Raw genomic sequence first — 13453 nt, forward strand, 5'->3', positions numbered from 1 at the left:
TTTTCTATCCATGTTACAGTCCATTCATCCAGCCCATACTTCGTTAGCTTGCCTGTGAAAATGTTGTGGGAGACTATACCAAAAGCCTTGCTAAAGTCAAGGTACACCACATGCACTGGTCTCCCTGCATCCACAGAGCCAGTCACCTCATTATAGAAGGCAATCAGGTTGATCAGGCATGACTTGCTCTTGGTTGAATCCATGGTGACTGTTCCTAATCACCCTTTTCTCCTCCAAGTGGTTGGAAATGGATTCCTTGAGGATCTGTTCCATGATTTTTCCAGGGAATGAGGTGAGGCTTACTAGTCTGTAGTTCCTTGGATCCTCCTTTCTCCCTTTCTTAAATATGGGCACTATATTTGCCCTTTTCCAATCATCTGGGACCTCTCCTGATTGCCATGAGTTTTCAAAGATGATGGCCAGTGGCTCTGCAATCACATCAGCCAGCTCCCTCTGGTGCATCCCATCCGCCCCCATGGACTTGTATAAATAGTCCCTAACCTGTTCTTTTGCTACTGTTGGCTCCTTGTCTCCCCCACAAACTGTGCTGCCCAGTGAAGTAGTCTGGGAGGTGACCTTGCCTGTGAAGACTAAGGTGAAATAGGCATTGAGTACTTCAGCCTTTTCTGCATCCCCTTCACCAGGTTGGCTCCCCCCTTCAATAAGAGACCCACACTTTTCCTGCTCCTCCTTTTGCTACCAACCTACTTGTAGAAACCCTGCTTGTTACCCTTCACACCCCTTGCTAACTACAACTCCAATTGCACTTTGTCCAGCCTGACTGTATGCCTGACCCTGTATGCCTGAGCAATGCTCTTATATTCTTCCCTAGTTATTTGTCCAACTTTCCACTTTGTACAAGCTTCCTTTTTGTGATTTAGTTTACTAAAGAGTTCCCTGCTAATCCCAGCTTGTCTTCTGCCGTACTTGCTTGTCTTCCTGTACATAGGGATGGTTTGTTCCTGAACAATTAGTAAGGTTTCTTTAAAGTACAGCCACCTCTGCTGGACTCCTCTCCACCTCAGACTGACTTCCCAGGGGATCCTTCTCATGAGTTCCCTGAGTGAGTTGAAGTCTGCATTTCTGAAGTCCAGGGTCCTTTCTCTGCTGCTCTCCATTCTTCCTTTCCTCAGGATCCTGAGCTCAATCATCTCATGGTGACTGCCAGTGGCGATGCGTAGGCACTGCATGGGGTGTATGTGCACCCCCTGACTGGCCACATTCACTGCTTAGGTCAGGGGTGTCCAAACTTTTTGAACATGGGGCCGGATCATGAACTTTTTATCACCCAGTGGACCAGCCAGCCATAGTGAAAGACCTCACAGGAAGTGGTATCACATCATCTCCTCCCCCCCCCGCCCCGAAACGAAAGTACAGTGTTTACTTTCGTTTCCCATTGCAGCACCTCAGGACTCAGAAAGCAGCTTGGTGGGCCGCGTGGCAGCCCATGGGCCATATGTTGGCCCACGGGCCATATGTTGGACATTGCCTGCCTTAAGTGATGGGCAGGGGAGGCAGGCGGGAGTGGAAGTGCCCCCCCTCCAAGTGCCGGCTGATCGCTGCAGCCACTTCCAGAAGTGGTTGCAGCCACTCCCAGGAGAAGCTGCCGTGATTGGCCACAATGATCATGGGATCAGCTGTGTGGGGAACTCCCCCCCCGGGCAGCAACAAGTTTTGCTCAGTCGGCACGATCAGCTGTGGGGGGACTTCCCCCCACCCCGGTCAGTGGGACTTGTCACAAGGGGGGCATGTGCCCTTCTGACTAAGGTGGCACCAGTTGTCCATGGTGACTGCTGCCCAAGTTACAAACCCCTAGCAATTCTTCCCTGTTTGTGAGCAGCAGGTCAAGAAGAGCCTGGGCCCTAGTAGGCCTCTCCAGCAGTTTGTACCCATCCATGACAGTGCTCCAGTCATGCGAGTCCCTCCCAATGTTGGTCTGTGGAAGGTGGAGCAGGACCAAGGCACCGGGAAGAAGGAGGAGGAGTTTGGAGGACCTCTGTGGGAGGAAGTATCACTATGGGAACCAGAAACTGCAAGGTAAAGTCAGTCAGGAAACTTCACCCAGAAGTAGGTGGGGAAGGAGAAGGGAAGAGCCAGCAGAATTAGCCCTATCAGAGGGTTGAACTGGGTTTTTTCCAGCTTGGAGGGACTGTGTTTGGTTTCCTTTTTTTTGCCCCCTCCTGTCTTTTCTTTTCCCTCTTAGCTTTTTAAAATCTTTTATTACTCATTACAATTACTGCAACTGTGGGCATATTTGTGTGTGTGTGTGTTGTGTTGGGACTTGTTGGTCCATCCCAAGTTGGGGCCAATTGGAGGGCTTGGGACTGGACTTCTTTTGTTTTGAGGAGTCAGGGGATAGACAGCTTTGCCTTGGTGGATGAAGTAACACCAGAGGGTTTTTTTCTTTTTTTATGCTGGAGTTGATAACAAAGATGTGGTCAGGTTGGAGTGCAGGGGAGCCCCATAAATCTATCCTACCTGGTGGTCCAAGGTGGTTCTCCCTTTGGAAACTACCTCCCAAAATTAATAATTGGAAATATAAAAGGCATGGCAGGTGAGAATGCAACACCAGGGAGGGTCTGAAGGATGTAATTGTCCTGCCTCCTTAGCTTACTGACATACAGGGACAGAAGTCAACCCACTAAAGACAAAAGCCTTATAGCACCTATCATCATCAATGGGGTTCTGGGAAGGTTGGTAGGATGGGTGAAGCTTTTGTACAGAAGAGCACCGAGTCAAGTGTTGAAGGGGAATTTGAGTTGGTTATTTCCAATACAAACAGGGGTGTGACAAGGGTGTCCCTTATAGCCCAGGATTTTTGTACATGCTATGGAACCACTAGTGCAGAGGATAAGGGGGTGATGAGAAAATTAGTGGAATTAAAGTGCAAGGCATAGGAGGGAGGGAAAGTGAAATATACACTCTATATGGATGATATTAATGTGATGATGAGGGACATGATATCATTAGAACAGATTTTGAACCACATGGAAAATGTGATGGAAAATCTGCTGATGTGGCTGAAACTTTAAACAGGTGTAACATTTTTCTATTATGTTAGTAATGTTATTATTGTTCCTGAGCCAGTAGATCACTTTGCATGTTCACTTTATACATTTCTCTATTCCTATATAACCCGCATGGATCTTCCACAGAATTTTTGTAGGCTCCTTGGTATCATCAACTTACTGCCTTTAAAAACTGTTCCTTTTATCAAAAAAAGTTCTTGTTGGCAATTCTGGTAATATGTTACATCTGTGTTGCAGTCACTTTTGTCCTCTGGCCGAGCATTAACAGTCATTTCTTTCACGAGTCCCAAGGAATTGTTCTCTGTTTCTATTTCCTGAAGTTTCCTAGCTGCTATAGGGAGTGAGTTGACAATTAAGTATACATAAGTTTTCACTTCTGTCTCAAAGGACTTTTCAGGTTTCAGACTTATAGCTCTGTGAGCCCATCTGCAGTAAATAAAAATTTTCCTAGTATGCAGGTAAGGGCAACAATATTCCTACTCATGTTTGTATGTACCCAAAGAAGAGAAGAACATGAATTGTATAGCCATCTTGATTTCTGGCAGACCTGTATCCTGGACCTGAATTACATATATAGCAGATGGACTACAAAGCTCTTCATAGTAGCTCATTTCAGGAGCTAGTGGAATATAAAGCTATAAAAATTAAGGCAGTCAAAACCTGGACAGTATGATCCCAGAACAGCACCAGTCTTGTTCTTACACAAAGTCACACAAAGGTGGCTTGATGACTTCTTGTTCAGAAGGCAGCACACCAGCTATAGACATTAGGGCTGTGCAAAATGGCAGCGCTCTGTTTCGACCACTGTTTCTACAGAACAGCATTTGATTTCAAATTTTGTTTCAATTCAAAACAGCTGTTTCACTCCGTTCCATTGAAACAGGGTCGAAATGGCAAAACTGTTTTGACATTATGCCCATAGGCTATAATGGGGAAGGACAAAACTGCCTGTAACTTTGTCAGTTCTGGTTTGATTTGGATGAAACATGCAGGATTGGTAGATCCTGCTAAGGGCATCAAGTCTGCCAAGATTCAAGGAGATAGGTGCATGGGATTCGGGAAAACTGCACCCCAAAATCTTGAAAGCAAAACTCACGTCACGTGTATGTGTTAAGCTACAGTGGGGTCAAAACTGCAGGCATGCTAGAACCTGCTAAGGCCACAAAGCCTGCTAAGTTTCAAGGAGATAGGTGCAGGGGCTTGGGGGAAACTGCACCCCAAATTGTGTATCGAGCTGGTCCCTGAGTGAATCATGATTGATTGCGTAACAAAGTAGCTAGCAAGGATAACGAGTTAATGAGCAAGGATTAACACCTACAAAACCACAGACTAAAGAGAGGAAAGAATCAATACAGAGCTGGGAACTGCTTCTGCCCCAAGACAGAGACAGTCAGTTGCACAAGCACCCATGTCATGAATTTTGCCTGTCAGCAGCTAGGGGTGCAGGCCCCAGAACTCCCCTACACCTATCTCCTTAACAGCTGGCAGGCTTTGTGGCCGCAGCAGGGCCTAGCAGCCAGGCCTGCAGTAGTCCATCCCCACCGCCCCATGCCCCAAGACAGACAGTTGTACAAGCACCCATGTCACAAGTTTTGCCTGTCAGCAGCTAGAAGTGCGGGGTCCAAGAACCCAGAAACCCCTGCACTGATCTCCTTGACAGCTGGCAGGCTTTGTAGCCTCAGATGGGGGTAGCAGCCCTGCAGCTTTCACCCTGCTGCGCCTTAACATACAGTGTCACCCATGTCATGAGTTTTGCTTGTCCGCAGCTTAAGGTACAGTTTTCCCCAAACCCTTGCACCTATCTACTTGAAACTTGGCAGGATTTGTGGCCTCAATGGGGGCTAGCAAGCCTGCAGATTTGACCCCACTGTGGCTTAACACACATACATGACACAAGTTTTGCTTTCAAAATTTGGGGTGCAATTTCCCTGAACTCCCTGCCCCTATCTCCTTGAAGCTTGGTAGGCTTGATGCCCTCAGCAGAGGCTACCATTCCTGCAAGTTTCATTGAAATTAGGCCAGAAATGACAAAGTTATGGACTGTATCAGCCTTCCCCATTACAGCATGGGTGAAATGTTAAAACAGTGTCGAAACGGTGAAATGTTTCAACTTTTCACATTTTGTTTTGAGGCTGTTTTGACTATATGTATTCCATTTTGATGTTGCTGTTTCAACCTCAAAACGGGTTGAAACAGTGTCAAAACAAAACTGGCAGCAACATTTTGCACAGCCCTACTAGACACGGCCAATGGCACTATGGCACTTCTGCCATCATAGTGAGATGGGCCATATTTCTCTGGAACTAAAATTTTAAACTGGAGCAAAATCCCAAGTTGTCCTGCAAAGCTGGAAAGGTCCCAGGACATTTGTCAGCTTTATCTTCATATAGCACTAGAACTGCTTGATTTTTAAAAAATATATATGTTTTCTCATCAAAACTTGTTTTTGTGAAAAAAGCAGATTCTGTGACACTGAGTATTATAGGCTGCACAGGCTGCCTTCTAACTTTTACTGAACTGTTTGTGCTGAGAAAGTCAAAAAAGTATTTTTTTTTCACAAAAATGTTTTCACTAAAATGTAAGCAAAGACTCAGTATCTTGATTCAAAATTGAGTTTCTTTTGCTTAAAAATTTCCTTCTATATTATTAGAAAAATATTCAAAAGCCTTTTGACAAACCCAAAATGTAACACTTCATTTTAGGGCAAACAAAATGTTTTGTTTTGTTTTGTTTTTGCCAACTAGCCAAAAGCATTAGCTATTTGTGTAACTGTACTTAACTTAACTGTACTCCTTTGAAAAGACCCCCTCCCTGCACTGTAATGTGCAGACTTTCTCAAATGAAAGTGTTATTTTTGTCTATGCAAAGATGTGACCTTAGAGACACAAGAACCCTGCTTTATTAGATATTCCCTTAATTCCCTTTCCAGACAAATTAGAATCAAACAGACAATTTTAGAATAATAATATTTAATATTTACATACATTTGTAAAGCAACTGATTGCACAATGAATAGAACAAATTGTAATATAAGTGAGCAATATTGTAACTTGTAACAAAGATTGCAGAAGTGCATTTTCTTACTCTTACTGGAAAGCAGACATGTCAACCTGTCAGTACAGGCACAAGCAGGGCTGGTTGTGCCATAAAACCAGTTGTCAAGGCAGCCAAACCATCAATTACTGCTTGGGTTAGATATTTAGGATTTCTATACAGTAGCAGAACTTTTGGACATGTCTGGCTTACACTTTTTCTGTCTCTGAAAACATACTGTAATGTCATATATCTCTTTAGATATCTCACTGGGCATGTCTACATGCTTATGAATGTGTTGTAATTACAGTACATTAAGTTTAGTATCTGTAATAACAGGTACTAATTTAATGAGCCATAATCGGCACTATTGCGCATTGGCGCAAACACTTTTTAGGTGACATTAGTGATCCTTAGACTAAATCTAGTGAGCATTAGCACTGTTTTTGCCAGTTGTGCTAATGCACAGTAGAATAAGTCTTCTGCGCATTAGCCCACTGGTCCTTACCTGTTTACACACTAACACCACACTAGTTCCTATTTGGCTAAATAGAGGCCTGCAGGTTTACCACTTAAGCACCTGAGTTTCATTTCCACTAGTGACCAAATTGTGCATCTCAATATTCATCTGAAAATAAAAACCTGAAGAGGTATTGTTCATTATGTTCTTTTCCTCTTTAAAAAGTTTCATTTGTTTAAACAGGGAATAGAAGTGATTTAATGTGATTTTAGTGACTAGTCATGAATTACAAGTCATGAATAATATTTTGTGAATAACTGATAAACTACAATATGTCTGTCTAGATTCATTGGCAAGTACTTATAAATAATGAAGGGAGTCATAGAAATCATGATCAGCCCAGGAACAATTTGCAAACAGGGAACAAAAGGAAATCTTTATAGTGAGAACTGCAGAAAATTTGGGGTCATATTGTTTATTTTCAAAAAAATGCAGTTTTACCTTGTCAGTTCACAAATTCATGTCATATTCAGCTATGTTCAACCATGAGGGAATAAAACTGAAATAGTCAAAGCAGTTTATTCAACATTTTGAAATGACTTTTTGCCTTGAAACTTACTTAAATTTATTTTTTAAAAATGGGCTAGAAACTCCCAGGAGCAAAATGAAATCCTGTATTTACTGAAATATAGGAAAACGCTGAATAAAGATGACACCCATGTAGATGTTGACTGGCTGGCTAGGGCACAAGGGTGGTTCAATGCTGGGGCTACCTATATTAGAATCTAATCTTGGAAAGTTGTAACTAATTTGGAAACTTCCCACATACAGAAGCATATTATTTTTCAAATTAGTTATAACTTTCCAAGATTAGATTCTAATATAGGTAGTCCCAGCACTGAAGCACCCATGTGCCCCAGCCAGCTGGTCAGCATCTACATGTGTGCTGCTGTACATGAAAAGACTCCAGACCAAGGTACTACTTGCCAATACCCTGCTGCAGAGTTTGTTAGCTTTCTGTGCCCTAACAGGGGCATATGTGTAGACTCTGAGATGTTTACTATGTAGTTAATTAGGCAACTGTGCAGTAAACATCTCATGTTGATGTGCCCAGTGTGACCTTACAGGGGGTGCATCTACACAAGATGTTTACTGTGGAGTAGATTAGGTTTGCAGTAAATGTCTTGTGTCTATGCATGCAGGGCTATTAGGCTGGAGTAAACTAATAAATTCCACAGCAGATTTTTATACTCTGCAGCAGTGCACATGTAAATGCTGGAGGGACTAGCTAGGGCACAAGGTTTCAGTGTAGGGGCTGCCTGCCACCTAGCCCCACCCTGGAGCACGCTCCTGCCCCAGCCAGCTCCTTCGCAGCACATTGAACCAAGTCAGAGCAGCCCTGGGTTGGCAGGTGACCCCCATGGTCCCCTAAGAGCTGGGGCTGCTCCAACCCAGCTCAATGTACTACAGTCTTGGGTGCACATTCAAACAGTGCACCCAGGAGCAATAAACTCTGGGACAATAAATGCCAGAGTTTATTGCTCTGCCCTAATTGCACGTGTAGATGCCACAGGGTAGGGTAATTGCTGGTTTCCTAGGGAGGGTGGAGCAGATATATAGCACCAGTTGGAAGGCTGGTATGGGATAGCTAGAAGATTGGTGTTAGTGACAGTAGTAGGATCTTGGCTATTTGAGAAAGAGCAGTAGTAATGTGAGGTAATGGAAGAAGTGAAACTAGAAGGTGGAGCAAGTGGAAGCCAGAGCAACAGGGCAGAGAAGAGTAGAATCAGCAGGCCCTGGATGAGGAGACAGAGGCGTCAGCAGAAAAGCAGCCAGACAGTGCAGAAGACAGAAGATAAGAGCATGCCCAGTAGTAAAGGTAAGATGAGTGAAAACTAGGGCAGGAAGAAAAGCAAATAAATGGTAAAGCTGGTCCAAGCAGTTCCACGTAGACAAGTGCTGTGGCACTTGGTGACATTACTACTTCAGCTGCTGACTGTGAGGTACTGCTGGAGTAGAACATAAGAAACAAAGGCCTAATTTCTCAGTTACCCTAAAGCCCTGCAGTCAAAAATGGTTTGTCTTTTAGTACATACCCCAGGCCCTCCTGAAAAGACAGCATATCATATTGCTGGTACCAAAAATTGAGGATAAGCATTCAGAGAAGACAACAGATAATTTGTAATCTCAATGATTCTAGAAAATCCAGCCCCTCCCATCTCCATCTCTTTATACAATGCTCTTGCATTGAAACTCCTGATGGTTCTCGCCATATACAGTACACACACTGTCCTGATTTTACATGAATCCCTGAAGATCAAACAGCAAAATTCAATATCTTCCGTGTTTCGGGGGTTTTGTTTGTGAAGGGTGCTTGTGCCCAAAAGCTTGTAAAGAAGAATTTTTGCAACTATTTTGTTGGTTTAATAAAATATATCGCATTTACCCAAATAACTTTCCCTGCAGATCAGGTGCTTGTCACTGGCATTTCTTGCAGGTCTTTCACATTCCAACAATATCTATCTGAAAGGCAATAGATTAAAGATTGTAAAATTAATTAAATTCCAGAGGGATATCTGGCTCATTGCAGAAATCTCAATAAAGTAAACATCAAAAACCACAACAAAACAAACAGCAACAAATAAGCACCAGCCTTTGGTGGGAGGGAAATCAAAATAGAGAGTGACTTTTTTGATACAAGGGCAGAATTGAAAACCGAAAAGAGATTTCATGTCCACCCACAAGTAATGTGGTCCTGAGGCCCAGGCCTTCAGAGAGGGACTTTAATGCCTACATTTTTAAAAATGTCTGGTGGTAATGGATGGCTCAGCCATTTGCTGCCTAGCTTAAGACACCTTAAAAGGGCTTAGAGAGTAGAAAGGACTTGTTTTTTTTCTGAGAATCAGGTCTCTTTTGGTCTCTCAGATTCGGCCACTGAAAACCAAAGCTCCTAAAATCACTCATCCCTTAAACATTTAATCCTAAATAAGTATGCCACCAGACTATTTATCTTCTTTCCATAGGAGAATTAATACTTTTTTAATGAGAATGATTTTTATTACTTTGGATTGTCCATTTACTTCAAATTACATCTTATTTCTTTACATTTCCAGTACTGTACAGATTGTCAGAACTTTTTAATGGGGCTCTCTCAAAAGAGCTTTTTGAATAGGAACTTATATCAAATACCAACCTTTCTTCTCTTTATGCATGTGCCACAAATGAACCCAATAAATCCATTGATGACTTGAATAAGACAAAGGACAGCTTCAACTGTACCAATCCCCAACAGAAGAGAAAACAAGACAATATTCCAAATGACAACATTTTCAGGTTTTTTGCAAATGCTCCATGTTGTTTGATTAAACAAATAATTGTATCTGCAAGTAGAAAACATAGTTGAAATCTTATTACAAAGTGTGATATAAAAACATCACTTCTTGGGGCCCCTTTCATTGAAGGGTAACCTACTGTGGGTAAGCTTTCATTTGTCGTAGGGTAAAAACATGTACACAGGTAGCTAGCTCAGCACTACTGATGTCCTGCAAATCCCTGTCTTCTTTTACCTTTGCATCACTTATTTGGGTGCCTACAATCATTGACTGTTAGGCTGGACTTCATTCCCTCCAGATTTACATCTTATGAAGTCATTAACAAAAGTGTAAACTGAGTATAAGACTCATCCATAATGACATGGTGGGTGCATTTACGCATGCCATTAGCATGGGGCAATAAACTCCAGTGCATATTGTCCTGGAGTTTATTGCTCCTGGAGTCTGAACGTGTGCCCAGGCTGCAGCACATTGAGCTGGGTTGGAACAGCCCCAGCTGGCAGAGGGTCCCAGGGCTCAGCCTGCCAGCCTGGGGCTGCTCCCCCCTGACTCAGTGTGCTGCAGAGGGGCTGGCTGGGGCACGAGGGTGCTCCAGTGCAGGGCTAGGCGGCAGATAGCTCCCTCAATGAAGCAGCTTTGTGCCCCAGTCAGCCTGGTCAGCATCTACAGCATCACAGTGTCCTGCTGTGGAGTAAAAAAACTCTATAGTAGAGTTTTTTACTCTACAGGTATTTACAAGTACTAGCCTCCTGCAGAGTTAGTTTGCTCTGTCCTAATAGCATTGCATGTGTAGACGCTGAGATGTTTACTGGGCACGTCTACACATTCACTAATGTACCATAATTATAGCATATTTTGTACCTGTAATAACAAGTACTAACTTAATGCTCCATAATTGGTGCTACTGTGAATTAGCACAGATGACTGGTTTTTAAGTGATGTTTAATGCCCACTGGACTAATATACTGCACATTAGCACATTAGCCCTTTTTTGTGTCACATATCATGCCATGTGATGCTTCTGCACAGTAATAATGAGCTGCTGTGCAGTCAGTGTCTCATGTAGACAAGACCAGTGTGGGTTTTGTGTCATGACCAGGGATCCTGTTTTTTTCTGATTAAAAAAATCCCCAATTTTTGTCTTAAAAAAGTAACCCAAAATCCATATTTTTCAGTGATCAAAATGTAACAACACTAATATATAGCTATATCTATCTATATGTATAATGGTGTTTCATTTTAATTATGGAAAAATTTTGAATTGCTTTTTTAAGTAAAAAAAACTGGGATTATTTTGTTATCAGAGAAAACCAGGATCCCTTGTCATGACAGAAGAACACGAGGACACTTCGCTGCAAGCCAGGTGACATGCACAAGTAGTACCCAGGTAAGTAACAGGGGCCAGGGCAGGCTTAGGAACAAAGGTGTGGCATGTGCACCTACAGGAGACCTCAAATGCCTCTACACAAATGCTCGAGGCATGGGGAATAACCAGGAGGAACTCACCCTCCTGTTAGCTAGCAAAAACCCAGATCTAGTGGGACTCACAGAAACCTGGTGGGATACTACCCATGACTGGGCAGTGGACATCGAGGGCTACGGGCTGTACAGGTGGAACAGAGCAGGGAAAAAACGGCTGGGTGTAGCGCTCTCTGTCAAAGAGCAATATACATCCTCAGTGATAAGGATGGGTTTAGAAGAGGGGCTAACTGAGGCGCTCTGGGTTAGAATGCAAGGGGGTCATGAGGAAAGGGACTAGATAGTGGGTGTCTACTACAGACCGCCTCACCAGGGGGATGAGCTGGACCTGGAATTCTCAGGTCAGCTCACAGAGGCTGTAAAGGCAAGGGATGTGGTTGTCATGGGTGACCTAAACTACCCAAACATCTGCTGGGAGGACCAGTCAGCCAGGTCCGACCGCTCACATAGGTTCCTAGCCAGGATACAGGACCTTCACCTAACCCAGGAGGTGCATAGTCCCACCAGGGGAAATGCCTTGCTGGACTTGGTCCTTGCCACAGGTGCTGAACTGGTGAAGGGTCTGTGGGTATTCCACCACCTGGGCAACAGTGATCATCACCTGCTGGAATTTACTATCCAGCACAGGGTGATGAAAGCAAGCAGTAAGGTAAAGGTCCTTGACTTCAGGAGGGCCGAATTCAATGAGCTAAGAAGATTAGTAGGATAGGCATTGGGGTCTCAGAGCTTCAATGAGATGGGAGTCCAAGACAGATGGTTGTTCCTCAAGGAGATGATCCTCCAAGCTCAAAAGGAGTCAGTCCCAATGCGCACCAAGAGGGGCAGGAGTGCTAAAAAGCTCCCATGGCTTGTCAAAAGCATCCAGGAATGCCTGAGGGCAAAAAAGGAGGTGTACAAACAGTGGAAGCAAGGGGCCATCACCGAGGAGAATTACATCTCTGTTGCGTGTGACTGCAGGTAGGTTGTTAAGAAGGCCAAGGCAGAGATGGAGCTAGGGCTAGCGACCAGAATTAGGGATAACAACAAGTCCTTTTTCAAATACATAGGGAGTAAGAAGGCACTGGGGAACATGGAGCCCCTACAGGACAGGCTTGGCAATCTGGTGATTGCAGCTAATGAAAAACCTGACCTCTTTAATGAATTCTTTGCCTCCATATTCCTGAACAGGGATTAGGACATTACCCCCACTAGGATTACAGGTGGACCCAGGGGAGGCACCACCATGCATAGGGTCAGGGATGACCTAGTTAGGGAATTGTTGGAGGGGCAGGACATCTTTAAATCAGTAGGTTCAGATGCTCTTCACGTGAGGGTGCTGAGGGAATTGGTGGGGGCCATAGTGGTGCTCCTGGCATGGCTTTATGAGTGCTTGTGGGGCTCTGGCCAGGTACCAGAGGATTGGAAAAGGGCCAATGTGGTCCCCATTTACAAGAAGGGGAGAAAGGAGGACCCAGGGAAGACCTTTGAGAAAATTATCAAGGAGCACATCTGCAAGCGCTCAGCAGGGGAGGTAATACTCAGGGGCAACCAACTTGGGTTCACTGAGGGCAGATCCTACCTGACTAACCTGATTTCCTTTTATGATCAGGTCACAAAGTCCATGGATGAGGGCATGGAAGTGGCTGTCGTCTTCCTGGACTTTAAGAAGGACTTTGGCACTGTTTTCCACCACATTCTCTGAAAAAAAACTAGGTGACTGTGGCATTGCTGCCTACACAGTCAGATGGGTGGCAAATTGGCTCGATGTTCGCACCCAGAGAATGGGTGGTGGACAGGTTGTTTTTGACCTGGAGGGATGTGGGCAGTGGAGTTCCCCAAGGCTCTGTCTTGGGGCCTGTACTTTTCAACATCTTTATCAGCCATCTGGATGCTGGGGTGGAAAGCACGCTTTCCAGATTTGCTGACGACACCAAGATGAAGGGCGAGGTGGGCATGCTGGAGGGGAAGGAGAGAATTCAGCTAGATCTAAACAGGTTACAGAGGTGGGCAGATGAGAATAGGATGGAATTCAATGCAAATAAGTGCAAGGTGCTGCATCTAGGGAGAAGGAACCAGCAATACACCTATATGCTGGGGAATACCCTTCTTGTAAACACAGTGGCAGAAAGGGATCTTGGAGT

At 44.1% G+C, this 13453-nt stretch overlaps 1 protein-coding gene across 2 annotated transcripts in view; it reads right to left on the reverse strand.

The window, feature by feature from the left end:
• Positions 1–8024: 8024 nt before the first annotated feature.
• LOC109303468 (transmembrane 4 L6 family member 1-like) overlaps positions 8025–13453 on the reverse strand; it is a 44924-nt gene continuing 39495 nt past the window's right edge. For both annotated transcript variants that reach the window (XM_019525666.1, XM_019525665.1), the window contains exons 5-6: positions 9716–9902; positions 8025–9045 (exon numbers count right to left, since the gene is read on the reverse strand). In XM_019525666.1, coding sequence (XP_019381211.1) covers positions 9025–9045; positions 9716–9902 — 208 coding nt within the window. In that variant the 3' untranslated portion in view covers positions 8025–9024. The remainder of the gene's footprint in view (positions 9046–9715; positions 9903–13453) is intronic.

The sequence above is a fragment of the Gavialis gangeticus genome, unplaced genomic scaffold (assembly GCF_001723915.1).
Source record: "Gavialis gangeticus isolate Ggan-Ray unplaced genomic scaffold, GavGan_comp1, whole genome shotgun sequence".
Lineage (NCBI taxonomy): Eukaryota > Metazoa > Chordata > Crocodylia > Gavialidae > Gavialis > Gavialis gangeticus.